This window comes from Phyllobates terribilis, unplaced genomic scaffold (genome assembly GCF_046119375.1).
Source record: "Phyllobates terribilis strain yellow unplaced genomic scaffold, ASM4611937v1 Scaffold_13__5_contigs__length_258822181, whole genome shotgun sequence".
Taxonomy (NCBI): Eukaryota; Metazoa; Chordata; class Amphibia; order Anura; family Dendrobatidae; genus Phyllobates; species Phyllobates terribilis.
In genome coordinates this window covers 196,078,419-196,096,114 of record NW_027362773.1, presented here as the reverse complement: position 1 = coordinate 196,096,114, position 17,696 = coordinate 196,078,419, and the positions used below count along the sequence as shown (strand labels likewise).

At 42.4% G+C, this 17,696-nt stretch overlaps 1 protein-coding gene across 4 annotated transcripts in view; it reads left to right on the top strand.

The window, feature by feature from the left end:
- Window positions 1–7,953: 7,953 nt before the first annotated feature.
- Window positions 7,954–17,696, top strand: part of NUDT7 (nudix hydrolase 7) — an 11,722-nt gene continuing 1,979 nt past the window's right edge. Inside the window, exons 1-4 of one of the 4 annotated variants that reach the window (XM_073659151.1) lie at window positions 7,997–8,133; window positions 8,274–8,341; window positions 12,232–12,373; window positions 14,371–14,529. In XM_073659151.1, coding sequence (XP_073515252.1) covers window positions 8,274–8,341; window positions 12,232–12,373; window positions 14,371–14,529 — 369 coding nt within the window. In that variant the 5' untranslated portion in view covers window positions 7,997–8,133. Of the gene's footprint in view, window positions 8,134–8,273; window positions 8,342–12,225; window positions 12,374–14,370; window positions 14,530–17,696 lie in introns of all 4 variants that reach the window. The other 3 variants (XM_073659150.1, XM_073659149.1, XM_073659148.1) reach the window with 3 other exon arrangements.

Here is a 17,696-nt window from a genome sequence, read left to right as displayed (position 1 = left end):
CTTATAGGAGGAGCTCTAGAATTCACATCCATACTGCTGTTATAGAGGGGCTCCGGACTACATATCCAGACTACTGTTATAGGGAGACTGCAGACTAAACATCCAGACTACTGTTATAGGGGGCTCAAGACTACACATCCAGGCTGCTGTTATAGGGGGCTCCAGACTAAACATATAGACTGCTGTTATAGGGGGCGCTCTAGACTTCGCATCCAGACTAATGTTATAGGGGGGCTCCAAACTATACAGCCAGACTACAATTATAGGGGGGCTCCAGTCTACACATCCAGACTGCTTTATAGGGGGCTCCAGACTACTCATCCAGATTGCTGTTATAGGAGGCTCCAGACTACACATCCAGACTGATGTTATAGGAGGCTCCAGACTACATATCCAGACTGCTGTTATAGGGGGGCTCCTGACTACACATCCAGACTAATGTTATAGAGGGCTCCAGACTAAACATCCAGACTGCTGTTATAGGGGGCGCTCTAGACTACCCATCCACACTGCTTTTATAGGGAGGCCCCAGACAAAACATCCAGACTGCTGTTATAGAGGGCGCTCTAGACTACCCATCCACACTGCTTTTATTGGGAGGCTCCAGACTACACATCCAGACTGCTATTATAGGGAGCTCCAGACTACACATCCAGACTGCTGTTATAGGGGGCTCCAGACTACACATCCAGACTGCTCTTATAGGGGGCTCCAGACTTCACATCCAGACTGCTGTTATAGCGGGGGCTCCAGACTACACATCCAGACTGCTGTTATAGGGGGGCTCCAGACTACACATCCAGACTGCTCTTATAGGGGGCTCCAGACTTCACATCCAGACTGCTGTTATAGCGGGGGCTCCAGACTACACATCCAGACTGCTCCTATAGGGGGACTCCAAAAGACACACCCAGACTGCTGTTATAGGACGCTTCAGACTACACATCCAAACTGCTGTTATAGGGGGGCTCTGGGCTACACATCCAGACTGCTGTTATAGGTGGGCTGCAGACTACACATCCAGACTGATGTTATAGGGGGGCTCTTGACTACACATCCTGACTGATATTATAGGGGGCTCCACACAGCTGTTATAGGGGGCCTCCAGACTACACATCCATACTGCTGTTATAGAGGGGTTCCAGACTTTACATCCAGACTACTGTTATAGGGGGCTCCAGACTAAACATCCAGACTGCTCTTATAGGGGGCTCCAGATTACACATCCTGATTGATATTATAGGGGGCTCCAGACTGCTGTTATAGGGGGGTCCAGACTACACATCCAGACTGCTGTTATAGGGTGGCTCCAGACTACACATTCAGACTGCTGTTATAGGGGGGATCCAGACTACCCATCCACACTGCTGTTATAGGGTGCTTCAGACTACATGAACCTTAATGTTGTCTTCAGGAGACTCATGCAACCACCACAATTTCTAGAAGAAGAGAGGAGACTAGAGGACGCTCTGAAAGCAGCAGAATCAGCAATGCCGCAGACCTCGGTGAGTTACCACACCAGCCATCGGCTGTGTTACATTACACTACACATTAAAACACATAAAACATTTCACTAAATATTCCATTAAAGAGAGTTTCCCTCATCTACAAGGAGAATAACATGACTTCAACACATTCACAAATTCAAAACATGTTTGCATTTAGCAGAATAAAGAATAAATCTAACATCATAGGAAAAATAATGTATAACACATTGGGGTTAGGGGGCAATCCACTAATAATAATACTAATTTACAAGTCATGTGAACTTAATAAGTGATTTATAAAGATTTGTGACGTACGGTAGATTTGGGCTCTACGATTTAGTAGCGATACACTGCTGAATATGTGTGATATGTGTCTTCATATAGCAGACGTTACAGCTTAAAGATGATTTTAGAGAGGTCGGCAGCTGTTTTGCCGCTGCGAACAATTATCTTCAATTCCCCAGATCCACATAGATTTGTAGTCAGTATAAAACATGTGCGCACCATCAAACATTAAGGCAATGGGCTCAGGAATGAATTAGCTCATCAGCACGTAGACCACCTACCTAAAGTGGACCCCAGTATCCGCCGTTATATCCCTTTAGCCAGTTTAAAGGGGAAATCAGGCTCAATTATCTCCTAGTTACTCGTGGATATGTGTGAGGACAGAGACTACGGTGGTGGAATCTGGGATCTCAGCCGATCACTGATCTCTAAAAATAAAAGGTTCTTGAGCACTGAGCGAAACGTTCTGCTTCTGCAGAGAGCACCATGCAACTGAAGGCTAGCCATGCCATAAGTTACCATTAGATTGTTCCTATTAAATGAAGTGGTTCTGAAAGTAGGAGCAAATTGGGAAGTTGTTGCATGTGATGAATACATATGGAGGTGTTAGACACTGAAGATACCTGAAGCACCAATTGGACACTGATGGGTCAGGATGGAGGAAAATTGAGCCAGGGCATATGTGTCATGCAAGGTGAGAGAAGGACTAAGTGCACAACCATGTGAAGAGGGGGAGGAAGCCCAAACACTAGGGAAAGAGGGAGTGGAGACCCCTAAGAAGATTTGACAACATCCTGACTCCCCTAACGTCCCTAAATAGGTTCCGCACCTATCGCCGAGCAGGAAACCTAATCCCTGACGGCCCCTTGCGATAGGGAAAGGATGGGGTGAGCACTAGTCAGTCCACACTGCAACTAAAGACAAACAGGTAAACAGACAAGGGAATGCACTTAGCTTGAGAAGACACCAGAGAGATCACGCAAACTATCCTCCAAGGGAACTCCAAGAAGACACTAGCCGACTACTAGTGCTACAAGCCTGGACAGACAGAGGAAAATAGAGCTATCACCGGAGATTCTCTGGAGAGACTGAAAGTATTTAAACATTCAGCAAGGGTGTGTAAATTAGCAGCAGAAGGTAGAGATCACTGCTAGGTCCTAGAGGGAGAAGGATATCACAGCACTACAGAGATGAAAGGATCAAGAAGGTGTCTGCAAAGCCAAGCTCATCGACCTTCTACAGCTGGATCCACAAAGACTGTCTGTCACACCTGACACACCCATGACAACATGCCCATGGCGCCAGGTTCAAGCATCTTCATGGCTTGCACCGTCATTATAATTTTTGTTATTTTAATCAGTGTTCACTTTAAAGGGAACATGTTTTTACATCTAGAAAAAAAAGGCCCCTGATGAAGCATTTGTGAAACCTTGTCAGGTATATTTGATGGGTGAACAACCAAACTCTGGCTTCAAGTATGTACTAATATGTATAATATTTCATTTTGACTTTTAGGGAATCACTTATTCTCTTTCTGGTATGCCATTGTGTTCCTACTATGTACATTTATTTATTGTTCATTTTTGTTGCAATATATATATATATATATATATATATATATATATATATATATATATATATATATATATATATATATATATATATATATATACAGTACAGACCAAAAGTTTGGACACACCTTCTAATTTAAAGATTTTTCTGTATTTTCATAACTATGAAAATTGTACATTCACACCGAAGGCATCAAAACTATGAATTAACACATGTGGAATTATATACTTAACAAAAAAGTGTGAAACAACTAAAAATATGTCTTATATTCTAGGTTATTCAAAGTAGCCACCTTTTGCTTTGATGACTGCTTTGCACACTCTTGGCATTCTCTTGATGAGCTTCAAGAGCTAGTCACTGGAAATGGTCTTCCAACAATCTTAAAGGAGTTCCCAGAGATGCTTAGCACTTGTTGGCCCTTTTGCCTTCACTCTGCGGTCCAGCTCACCCCAAACCATCTCGATTGGGTTCAGGTCTGGTGACTTCACTCTCCTACTTGGTCAAATAGCCCTTACACAGCCTGGAGGTGTGTTTGGGGTCATTGTCCTATTGAAAAATAAATGATGGTCCAACTAAACGCAAACCGGATTGAATAGCATGCCACTGCAAGATGCTGTGGTAGCCATGCTGGTTCAGTATGCCTTCAATTTTGAATAAATCCCCAACAGTGTCACCAGCAAAGCACCCCCACACCATCACACCTCCTTCTCCATGCTTCAAGGTGGGAACCAGGCATGTAGAGTCCATCCGTTCACCTTTTCTGCGTCGCACAAAGACACGGTGGTTGGAACCAAAGATCTCAAATTTGGACTCATCAGGCAAAAGCACAGATTTCCACTGGTCTAATGTCCATTCCTTGTGTTCTTTAGCCCAAACAAGTCTCTTCTGCTTGTTGTCTGTCCTTAGCAATGGTTTCCTAGCAGCTATTTTACCATGAAGGCCTGCTGCACAAAGTCTCCTCTTAACAGTTGTTGAAGAGATGTGTCTGCTGCTAGAACTCTGTGTGGCATTGACCTGGTCTCTAATATGAGCTGCTGTTAACCTGTGATTTCTGAGGCTGGTGACTCGAATAAACTTATCCTCAGAAGCAGAGGTGACTCTTGGTCTTCCTTTCCTGTGGCGGTCCTCATGTGAACCAGTTTCTTTGTAGTGCTTGATGGTTTTTGCAACTGCACTTGGGGACACTTTCAAAGTTTGCCCAATTTTTCGGACTGACTGACCTTCATTTCTTAAAGTAATGATGGCCACTCGTTTTTCTTTACTTAACTGCTTTTTTCTTGCCTTAATACAAATTCTAACAGTCTATTCAGTAGGACTATCAGCTGTGTATCCACTAGACTTCTGCACAACACAACTGATGGTCCCAACCCCATTTATAAGGCAAGAAATCCCACTTATTAAACCTGACAGGGCACACCTGTGAAGTGAAAACCATTTCTGGTGACTACCTCTTGAAGCTCATCAAGAGAATGCCAAGAGTGTGCAAAGCAGTCATCAAAGCAAAAGGTGGCTACTTTGAAGAACCTAGAATATAAAACATATTTTCAGTTGTTTCACACTTTTTTGTTAAGTATATAATTCCACATGTGTTAATTCATAGTTTTGATGCCTTCAGTGTGAATGTACAATTTTCATAGTCATGAAAATACAGAAAAATCTTTAAATGAGGTGTGTCCAAACTTTTGGTCTGTACTGTATTTGTTGGAATATATATATATATACACACCAGTATTTTTAAAATCATTTTCATTAACATTTATAAAATTTCATTTGTTATTATTATTTTTTTGTCCTGAACTGTAATATTATTGGGTGTGGGTTCCATGCCGGTGCTTTTGGGACTCTCTATTCTAACTTGGGTTATGATTATTCTAGAAATAGCAGAATGGCTGTGTAGGCGCTTGTCCCCTGATAAAAAGATACCTTTTTTGTAGAGATCTGATGTTCCAGTCAAGAAAAATCTAGCATGGAAGCCATGTGCAAACCAGACTGGAAGGGCACTGGGGGCGTGTCAATGCACTGGGGACTGCATCTTCCAAGTGCACAGACACGCACCCTGTGCACTTCCAGCCTGAACACATATGGCTTCTAAACTAGATTTCTCATGACTGGCACATCGGATCGGTACAAGAAAGGTATCGTTTTTATCAGAGGACTAGCGCCTGCACGGCCATTCTGCTATTTCTAGAACCATTTGCATTGTGTAAGCGATTAAACAAGACAAATGGTTTAACTGAGTGAATTTTGCTTATGTTCTTCCACTACTTACAAAATTTCCAGAAAAAAAAGCAAACAGGGCAAGCCACATCCCTTAAATTGCCAAGAGGGGTGATTTCATTCCCTTTTTGACAAGGTGTGCCTAAGAATCTGGGATCATTCATCATGGAAGTAAACCTATTGTCTGGGCTTACAGCGGTGACAGAAGACTTGGAAGAGCGGAGGTTGGTAGCTGGAAATACCCCTAATAATTACAGAAAGTGCCAGCTTGTGCCATGTTTAGATCATTAATTTTCCAGGCTAAAACCACACAGACATTAAATATGAAGAAAGCACAACTGTTATCCAGCTCCTCCTGGCAATCATCACACAGAAAATATATTACAAGCAAAACACTCTTAGACTAGGGTAGTTGCAAAAAAAGGTCTTAAAGTGGACGTATCACCAGGTAAAAAGTGGCCAGCTTTTGGTCTTATTTTATTCCTTCTGTTCCCCTGAACATTCTGTATTTTATTTTTTTTTTACATCCACCACATGGTTCCAGAGATATGGGCCTTTTTGTTTAGTGCTGCTTTTATGGTCTTTGTCATGGGGGGCGTGGCTCACAAGATAATTATGCAGATCAGCCTAAAGACACACCCCTGAGGATCCTGTGTGCCACACCCCTATACTAAAGGCTATAAAAGTTAGCACTAAATATAAAAGGCCCAGGTTTCTGGAATTGTATGGCGAATTTAAGAAAAAAAATGCAGAATGTTCAGAGGAGTAGCAGACATAAAGTAGGAGCAAAAACTGGCCACTTTTGACTTGAGGACAAATCCTCCTTAAAGCACATCTGTCACCAGGTTTCCCAATATGAGCTGCATACATTATTAAATAGATCTTAGACCTGATGAGGCTGGTGTACATACTTTACAAATCTATGTCAGAATGGCCATATAATGCTTTTTGAAAGTTTAACTTCCTAACATTAAAATGAGCATTTTCTGAGTCGGATTCAGCTAGAGATGAAGTTTCAAAATAAGTACACCAGCCACATGAGGTCTAAGGTCTGTTTAATAAAGTGTCAACAAAATCTAAAGATAAATCAGATTTACAATGGCAGAGGTGTAACATGAGCCCCAAGCCATACAGTACCTGAAAAGAGTCCGCAGATGACTGACCAAGAGTATGCAAATCACATACCTTCAGCGACATAACAACTGGCAACAGAGCAGAATCCTGACAGTGTGATGTTTGCACACTGTCAAGATTCAGCAACCTGCAATCAGCTGGAGTGACTGCAGAAGTTTATGTGAGCAAGGAAAAACCCCTTTAAGGACATCCCTGGAGCACCTATGGGTAGTACTCTCCCACCGGATAGTACTGGGGAAGAGAAGGTATCCATGATATAAAGGGGCCCCCACACCTCCGTCAGACGCATTAAATAGACATTTTGGTTCCATCAAATAAATGTTACATTTTTTTATAATGGTTTAAGGGTTTTCAAGATCTCTGTTTGCCGTCAATTAATATTAACCTCAATTGCAAAACTTCCAAAGGTTAAAAAATCTGAGTTTCTGCTGATAATGCAGAGTCATTTCTAATCAGAAAGATGTCATTGCACTTAACAGTTCATCAGGAAATTAAAATGATGCTTTATAAAATATCACCATCACCACTCAATCCCCATTTCTTTGTAATATGAAAATATGCTGCAGTTTGCAATCTTCACCAGCAGAGGGCAGCATTGCACCATTTTTGATTCACTTTCATAAAACAGATCAAGAAAAAGGCACATTAAGGGTAGGTTCACACTACAGTATAAAAATTACCTATTTTTCTTAATGGGTGCAGAAATGACGCAGAAAATCTGTAACATCAAAATCTCCTCAAAAGCTCATCGTGGGAAGGTAGCCTTAAAGAACGGACATGACTTCTCCTTTTACGAGTAATGTAGGTGAAAAAAAAATCTAGTTCCCTAGAATAAAATGTGTCCGTGTGACATCAGTAGAAAAAAAAAAAAAGGACAGCATGTATACGACAAACAACAGAATGGTAACAAACCCTAAAAGGGGCAAGACAAAGGGAAAGAGCGGCGGAAATTTTCTTATTGTTCGTTCAACCTCTAAAGAAAAAAAAAATCATCTTGCAAAAAAACAAGTCCATGGAAGTCCAAAATATCAGAATAAGGTAACACAGAAACAATACTTATTATAACTAATATTTATAATAAAACAAACAATTTAAACTTTGTATCGCTTCAATCACACAAGGTCAATAAGCTTTACTGTAGAAAAAAAAATGCACATTTCTTGGTGGGATTTTTCACAACCTAAAAAAAAAAAAAAACCTCATACGACAGGCAGAAAAAAAAATTGTCCTGAAGGGGTTAAGGATCACGTGACGATGATCCAGCGTAGTCAGCTGCTGTAACATGAGCTGTTGGCACCTCCTCCTGCACACTGATGTCACTGACAGCTCAGGGTCCTGCTTCCTCTGCTGTTATGTCAGGCCCTGGGGGTGACATGTGGAGGATGAGCCCCAGCAGCAGCGAGGACAATGCAGAGGAGCAAAGTGCTGATCTCAAGAGGTAAGGACAGAGGCCAAACCAGAAGGGCGGACAGAACTCTGACCCTCCATGGCAGCCAGGAAGTGGGTCTCCTATAGAAGCAGCACAGCTGGGGGTGTCTGCACCTTTCTCGTACACTCTCTTACTTTCCAAAATTTCAGATGCTGGGAAATAATACGTTTTGGATCCATCTGTCGTACCCTGGTCATAAACGCTTTCTGATGAGCTGGTTAGTGACTTTTAACCCTTGCTCGCTCCACGGCGTACAGTTGTCCCCGACCGGTTAGACCTTGTGACGGCCGCACTTCTGCTGTTACGAAAACCTTTGGTTTTATATAACCCTCTAAGGACGCAGATATTTTTCTTTTTTGCATTTTGTTTTTTTTTCCTCCCCTTCTTACAAGAGTCATCCTTCTTTTTTTCTTTTTTTTTAATCAGGGCTTGCGTTTTGCGGAACGAGTTGTAGTTTTGAATGGCATCGTTCATTTTACCATATAATGTATTGAAAATGTGAAAAAAAAATAATAATTCTATGTGCGTCGAAAGGCTAGCATATTTTTTGGTTCGAGTGCAGTCTGTGGAAAAAAAAACGGACTGCACTCAGATCAGTTTTATTCGATGGGGCAGCGCAGATCAGCATTTCTTTTTCATGGGGCGAATCTGCGCGTGAAAAAAATAGTGAACTAGTCTCCTTTGTGTGTTGTCTATGGGTGGGCAACAGTGATGAGCAAGCGTGCTCGCCACTGCTGAATACTCGATAGAGTATCGTGGGTGGTCGAGCACAATGCTCGAGCCCCCACCCTGCATGTTTCATGGCTGTTAGACAGCCAATAAACATGCGCAGATTGCCTGCCGTATACAGTAATGCCGTAGCCATGTTGGCTACTGGCATTATTGTGATTGACTGGCCACATCGAGTCATCAGGTCTTATATGAAACCCGGTGACGCGATGCTTGGCACACTCTCCTGGAAGCAGTTCAGAGAGAGTTGTTATAGGAGGCAGAGGGTAGGCTTAATAAATAAACAATTAAAAAAAACATGATGTGGGCCCCCCCATTTTTGTTAACCAGTCCATGTAAAGCAGACAGCTGCAGGCTTATATTATCAGGCTGGGAAGGTCCCTGGTTATTGTGCCCTTCCCAGTCTAAAAATACCAGCCCGCAGCAGCCACAGAATTGGCGCATCTATTAAATTCACCATTTCTGGCACTTTACTGTGCTCTTCCCAATTGACCTGGTGCGGTGGCAATCGGGATAATATTCTTTTGGGTTGATGTCAGCTGTGTAATATCAGCTGTCATCAAGCCCAGGGGTTAGTAATAGAGAGGCATGTATTAGATACCCCAACTACTAACCCGGTAATCCAAAAAATAACACACATGCACAGAAGAAATACTTTATTTGAATAAAGACTCCCCCCTACACTATCCCTCGTTCCTCAGTTTATTAAAAAAAAATGTTCCCCCGAAGCTCTTCTGATATAATCCACGTTCCTCAATGTTTTTGAGGTCTGTGAATAGCAGTAAAGTGCTGCTTTTCACAAGCCCCGGGTAGTGAGGACAACTCTCATCAGAGCTGCCGGCTCTTTTCTGTGTGGTTTTTTTTTTTGTGTTTTTTTAATTACCAAGTTAGTAATGGGGGTATATGATAGACGATTCTCTATGACTAATCCCTGAGTGTGATGACAGCTGACATTACACAGCAGACATCAAACCCAAAAAATATTACCCCGATTGCCACCGCACCAGGGCAATCGGGAATATCCGGGCAAAGTGCCAGAATTGGTGCATCTAATGGATGCACCAATTCTGGGGCGGTTGCGGGATGCTATTTTAAGGCTAGGAAGGACCAATATCCATGGACCTTCCCAGTCTGATAATTTCAGCCCACACATGTTTGCTTTACCTTGACTGGTCATTTTTTTAATAATTTAATCTATTTAGTTCCCAGCAGTGACCTAGAAGTCAGAGATTCGTCCAGGCTTCTTCCCCGTGCTGTTACCATTCTATCTGAGCATTGTTTCCATCCATTTCAGCGATTTTCCTTAGCCCCCCCAGCCCTCCTGTTAGGGTCTGTGGAAAAATGTTTGAGTTTCCCATTGCCTTCCATTATACTGGTTACTCGAGTCGAGCCGATCCGAGCATCAGACCTGCTTGATTCGAGTAATGAGCACTCGAGCAATTTAGTGCTTACTCATCACTAAATATAGGTTCTCTGATTTTATGTAATGTTATATGTCAGAAAAAATTGAACCTAATGGCTCTGTGCACACGGAGGTTTTCAAGCAGAAACTGAGCAGAAACTCTCTAAATACTCTTCAAAAACTCAGACATTCTCTCAGTTCCTGCTACGAAAATTATACAAATAGACTCCGTGTGCACATAGCCAGTAAGTACTCTTTTTTTTTTTTTATGTATTGTGTTGGAACAGTATAATAAACTGCAAAATTATAGTATTGCAGTGTACCTTAGGGAGACTACTTAAGAAAAATGTAAAAGAAAAATAAATAAACGTTAGGATCATTTAACTTTCTTCAATCATGAATAAAATGTGAAAAAATAACACATTTGCTAACGTCGTGTGCGTAATGAAATATCAGAATTTTTTATCCCTGTCAGTAAATAGTAAAACATAAAAAAAGACAACTACTTTATATTTGGTATCCCCATCATCCGAATGGTTAAAAGTAATGTAATTTTTTGTTACCATAAAGTGAGCTTTGTAAAAACGCAAAAACAAAATCTAAAAAACAATGGTGGATATTTTTTTTTCTTATTTCTCAGCACAATATATAGTGAAGTAAACGACGTCCTTCAAAACTAAAAACTTGTCCAGAAAAAAAAAACAAGCCCACGCTTGGCCCTGTCAACAGAGAAGTAAAAAAAAACAAGCCCACGGCCATGACGACAGAAAAGTAAAAAAAACAAGCCTGCGCATGGCCCTGTCAACAGAAAAGTAAAAAAAACAAGCCCACGGCCATGACGACAGAAAAGTAAAAAAAACAAGCCTGCACATGGCCCTGTCAACAGAAAAGTAAAAAAAACAAGCCCACTGCCATGTCGACAGAAAAGTAAAAAAAACAAGCCTGCGCATGGCCCTGTCAACAGAAAAGTAAAAAAAACAAGCCCACGGCCATGACGACAGAAAAGTAAAAAAAACAAGCCTGCGCATGGCCCTGTCAACAGAAAAGTAAAAAAAACAAGCCCACTGCCATGTCGACAGAAAAGTAAAAAAAACAAGCCTGCGCATGGCCCTGTCAACAGAAAAGTAAAAAAAACAAGCCCACTGCCATGTCGACAGAAAAGTAAAAAAAACAAGCCTGCGCATGGCCCTGTCAACAGAAAAGTAAAAAAAACAAGCCCACGTATGGCCTGTCAACAGAAATGTAAAAAAAAACAAGCCCACGGCCATGTCGACAGAAAAGTAAAAAAACTAGCCTGCGCATGGCCCTGTCAACAGAAAAGTAAAAAAAACAAGCCCACGGCCATGTCGACAGAAAAGTAAAAAAGTAAAAAAAAACAAGCCCATGGCTATGTAGACAAAAAAGTTAAAAAAAACAAGCCCGCGCATGGCCATGTTGACAGAAAAGTAAAAAGAAAACAAGCTCGCGCATGGCCCTGTCAACAGAAAAGTAAAAAAAAAAAAACCTGCGCATGGCCATGTTGGCAGAAAAGTAAAAAAACAAGCATGCGCATGGTCATGTCGACAGAAAAGTAATAAAAAACAAGCAAGCGCATGGCCGTGTCGACAGATAAGTAAAAAGAAAACAAGCTCGCACATAGCCATGTTGACAGAAAAGTAAAAAAAACAAAAAACCTGCGCATTGCCATGTTGACAGAAAAGTAAAAAAAAGTTATGTCTCTTGGAAGGCGAGGAGGAAAAATCAGGGGCAGAGAGGGACCCAATGACACTCTGCTTGGATTAGGCCCATGAGGGTGCAGGATATTAACCATTGCAGGGCTGTGACATCATATGCACCCAGAAGTCATTTATCCGAATGCTGAAATGTGATGGGAGGGATGACATGTACAATGAGAGCCGTGCAGTCCCGGGTTATAATTGCCTCTGTCTTTACTAGATTTCCAAGCTGATTTTTATCTGTTTTATGACAAGTCTTAGGGAGAAGATCAAGTGCCTCCTGGAGAAATATGATGTTGGTAGCCGATACACCCACATTCCTCTCCCGAAAGCTTCGATCCTGCTCCCCTTGTTAATTATACAAGGGAAGCCGCATCTCCTCCTGACTGTCAGATCAATGCAAGTAAGTCACCGGTGGATTTGTGCTGCGTACTTCCCAGACTTGGCACTCCATTATATGCTCCGATCTAACGCTCTTGTCGCTAAATCGGAACAATTATCAGCTGTTATGTCTCATTTATACGTTGCATCGAAAAGATGTTTTACATAGAAAGCAGAAAACATGCAAAAAAAATGCAAAAAAAGCAAACCAATATGGTTTCCTGTGTATCCGTAGACCTGAATACCGTAATTCTATATCCACGTGAACCTGCAAATTCAGGCAAAGTCAGAACGATTGTATTAACCCCTTCCCGCAACTATTGCACTTTTTTTTTCCTCCTCTTATTTCGAGTCATTTTTTTCTTCTTCTTTTTTTGGGGGGTATGTCATGTATCAGAAAAGGGTTAATGATCGTTCCGTTCCCATATTCTTTGCCTTGCCTCAGACCTTCAAACAAAGTTCCAGTCGACTTATGGTCAGTTGGCACTCAGTGTGGACAGGAATTTGACATTGTAAAGGGACTTTAAGGCTGCGATCCCACAATGAGTATTTGGTGAGGTTTTTTTTTGTGTTGCAGCATTTCTGCACCTATTTGGTTAAGGTACTTTTTATTATTTTTTTCACTTTTTGAGTGCAATTGTTTCATTATTTTTGAGTGCACTTTTATTTACATGTGTTTTAGTACGTTTTTGACGCTGCGTTTTTGTCTCTTTTTGGTCTGTCTTAAAAAAAAGAAAAAATGAAAAAAAAAAAAGGTGTTGTTTTTTATACTTCCTGGTATTTTTCATTGACAAAACTTTATTGATATAGTGCTGTGCGGATTATGTGCATTTTCATTGCGTTTCTGCAGCATATTCGTTTTTTACCTGCAGATTTTCTGCATCTAATGTAATTCTATAGGGAAAAAGACGCACATAAAAGTGCCCCATAAAATGAATGTGGTGCACAGCGATATTCAAAACGACATAGAGTAAGGCCACTGATGGTGGAGCTACCGCAAGAACAACTGTGTGCCATCAACAAAGCCTCCTCGTGAAATGACCACCGGTGTTTTCCTGAAGTGACTTCACCTGGGAAAACTCGGCCGCTGCATCGGCATCTAAATAACCCCATGTGCACATAGCCGTGGGGTTTGTGCACATAGCCGTGGGGTTTGTGCACATAGCCGTGGGGTTTGTGCACATAGCCGTGGGGTTTGTGCACATAGCCATGGGGTTTGTGCACATAGCCATGGGGTTTGTGCACATAGCCATGGGGTTTGTGCACATAGCCATGGGGTTTGTGCACATAGCCATGGGGTATGTGGACACTTAGTTTTTTGAGGATTTTTTGAAGCAGAAACTCTCCAGATCCTCCTCCACATTTCAAAAAGCCCCAAAAACGTTAAGTTTCCCCTCAGTGGCTATGCGCATACTGAGTATTTCAAGGAGTTTTTGGTGCAGAAACTGAGCAGAAACTTTCCAAATCCTTCTCTGAAACTTTGATTTTCTGCTCCATAACCACAGCAAAATGACTGTGCGCACAAACCCTTAGTATTTCATCACAATTATCTGCAAGCTTACCTTTTGATACTCTAATTGTCCATACATTTTAGATGGCTGACTGCAAACGCTCGTTAGGTGAAAAGCAATACTTACTTCTGAACACTCAGCCTAGCGTGGATATGTACTTTATGGGGAGAGGGGATTAAGAGGCAGCCAGACACGTCCGATGCCAGCTTAGCTCCTCTGAACACAAAAAGATTGGACATTTCAAAATTAATCTGTTCTATAATTATCTCACTGTCAATCTGCCATCTAGTGAATCGATGGGCCCCTGTATACATCGCCTAGTCAGACGTTCCCGCTGAAATATCCAAGTTTGGCTGACATAAATCTAATATGTATTGTCGGCCTAACAATTCTGACCTCTATAGAAGCCTGAGAACCTTATTTTTCGATGTACAATCCTACAGAATATGTTTGCACTAAATAACAAATAATAAGTTGCTATTCACACATGTTCACTATTTTCCCTTAGCTAAAAACAATGCCGGGAGAAGTGTGCTTTCCTGGTGGAAGACAGGAAAATTCAGAAGAAGATGATATCCAGACGGCTCTCCGAGAAGCCCAAGAAGAGATTGGCCTGTGTCCTGAGCAAGTGCAAATCATTGGCAGACTAGTTCCTACTTTTTCCCGGGTAACTATAAATCAGAAGACCCTGTAACTGATATTTGTGATATGATGCTAAAATAATTATTTTAGGAGATGAATGTTTGATTGGGCTTCAACTTCCGAGACCCATGCCGATGTGCACAAACTCAAGTTTTCCAACCTGTTTGGTGTACTGGAGTTCATAATCTCTGCAATAATATCTTATATGATCATTGCTTGAGTGGGGTAGCTGTCGGGAATTGAAATGCATGTGAAATGCAAAGTCATTAGGTGATTGATTGCCCATATAAAAATCCTTATGTGAACACTTGAAACCGAGTTAAAACAATGCTTTATGCCTAGACCCAGGTCTGATGGGTGGTGATCACTCTTTGTTGTTCTTTATATCCGTACATCAGACACTGTCACCTCTTGCTCTGCACTAGTGTAAGGAGATGGACAAGTGAGAAGACTCATACAGTTAATGCATAACAGAGTGTCTGCAAGAGAACACCGCAATCTGCTGGTCAAAGATGATAGAAAAAGGGAAAGCAGAGAAAGAATTGAATCAGCAGGAACTGAAGAGTGAAGTGCATGTTCCCTCGTGGAAAAGATTAGAGGAGACACCAGGTCAGGTGATAGCTGTGGCATAGTTAGTAATTATAAAAGGCCCAGAAGGGCAGAGAAGGGGAAGAGTCGGCACTCGAACCTATAGGATGGACACGCGGTGCAGCGAGGTTGGCTTAGAGCCGTCATTTGGAGGGAGCAGACGCGAGTGAAGAGCCGAGTGAGCTGACGCGAGTGAAGAGCCGAGTGACCAGAACCCAATCCAATAGAAGAATCGAGTGACCAGATCTGAGTGAGGGATCGAATGACCAAAGCCATAAGAAGCGAGCGGACCATGTTACAGGGACATTCGTGAGATCCACAACGTGAGGTGCACAAATATGGTACAATGAGGACTGGGGCCGCGCATCAGGGAATGGAGGCGGCCAGCGCAAAGTGTGCTAGAAGTGACTTAACAAGTAGGTAATTGAAGCCTAATGGTGTAGTAGCATAGACTCCCATTAAACAGCAGCCATCACTCCAATTGCTACTGTTATAATACAGCCGGTATCTGCAATGTATGGAGTGAGCTCAGCTCCTGACACCCGCACCTATGTAACGTGGCACGGGGTGGTAGCCATGGTGGAGGTACTCGTGTTTCACACTTCGGCATGCTACATGAAAATGGGGGTCCTGGCAGGGTGTGTGGACGTCAGTTGTGGGGGTGTTACATCCTTGCAGACCGCATGATACTGGTAACTTCGGCTGGCCAAGACCAGATGTTGTACAGTTCAATGAGGGTGACCACCACTTAAAAATAAACTGCCTCCTACTGAACAATAACGTGGGGAGGATTATGTACAGGGGATAGTGGGTACACAACTTCATGGATGTTTCTCTTCAAACATATGACATTTTCATATACCTTCTGTTCCTTCTCCGAGCCAGCTCCACTCTCTGCCCGTTAACCTCTCTCTAGCTTCACCACCACCCAGCACAGCACTTCAGGAGCTTTCCCTGTGACCAAAAACTACACCAGTAAGCAAGAGCCCTATTCTTTAATCCACGGTTCCGTGTTCTTTTTCCCCATAAGTGAGCTAATTTTGCCACTATGGCCGTTACTTAGCTTCTCTGCTGGCCGACGCCTTGGATCTACCACATGGGGCACTCTCTTCATCAGGCTTCCCTTCTCATTGCTGCTCTTGTCACTTGACTGTTGGATACCTCTGTACCATCTCGCTAGGCTTCCTGCCTCAGGCCTTGTCTCCGGATGATCACTCACTCCTTTGTCAACACTTCTCTTTTGGCTTCCCGTCAGGATCACTCTAACCATCGCCTTGGTCTCCTCTAACTTCAGGGACCCAACTTCACGTGGCTCTGCTCGCTAGTCAGACTATAGGTCTGCTTCTGCTGCACGCTAGGCCCTGTCTGCCTTCCTTCACTTTAGCCCTTCCCACCCTGGGCTAGTCCCAACCGTTAACCCTAACTGTCCCCAGTAATTACCTGTGGCTGGGCAGAACACACTCTGTCACTAATAACGCACATCATTGAACACATCACACATTAAAATACATTGCAACAATGCACGTGTCTTCAAGAAGAAATGTGGGCAGAACTTTCATCTTCTTACACCCAACATATTTTTATTTATGTCATGTATTCGGTAAGGAGTTAACAGAGTTCAAAGAAACTTTAGGTGGGACACATCTGTATCAGTTTGAAAGGTTGCTTAATTCAAAACCTCATGGCCACATTTTTGCGTCCATGGGAGAACACGAAACGCCAGTGTTGCAATGATCATTATGGTCCCAGTGATGAAGTCTTCATAGATGCAATAGTAATCCAGTGGATAGGTGATAACTTGTTTAGGCTGGAATACCCCTTTGATTACTACTATAGTGTTCTTCTCCAAAGGAGAGATCAGATGAACAATGGTTTGGACATAAAGGGGGTAATTCATCAAGCACTTTACTCCAGAAAACTGTTGCTTAAAAAGTCGAAAATTTTCATGGAACACATTTACCAGTTTTACTCCAGATCTGACTTTTTAAGAAAATTGGTGGAACTTTTTAAAAACATTGGTGGAACTTGGCGGAAGAATCGTGGTCAGAAGAATCAGATTCAAATTTACAAACACAAAAGGGGTGTAAATTATAGCAGAAATATACTCCAGTCCATGAAGCTGAAAGATGCGCCTGTTATGATCTGCAACATGAACTAAGGAAAGATAGGGGAAGGTTGTCCCTACAGTAAAACTAAGCTGAATCCCTACGATGTAGCGGGCTGCCTGTTCCTAGCGAACAGACCCGCCTTAGTTCTCGGCTAGTCTGAACGAAGACCTATAGCATGAAGGGACTAAGAACTAAGCAAAAAGAAAAGGGGAAAGGGCGCATGTGTAGACACACAGGGCTGTTTGTATAAATTAAAATTAAAAGTGCCAGTGCACTCAGCTGTGATGGTTGTGTACATCTACACAACCAAGATTAAACGTGTGGTTAATGGGGCTCCGGGTCGCCTCTCTCTGTTTGTAATACCGTCCTGTCTGTGTTTGTATCGCACCTCCGTGCTCCTCGAATGGTCACAAGATCCTGCCGGACCGGATACCACGTCACCGCAGGTCCTCAGTCGTTTATCCCGGTGGCTGGGTAACCACAGGTCTTCAAACCT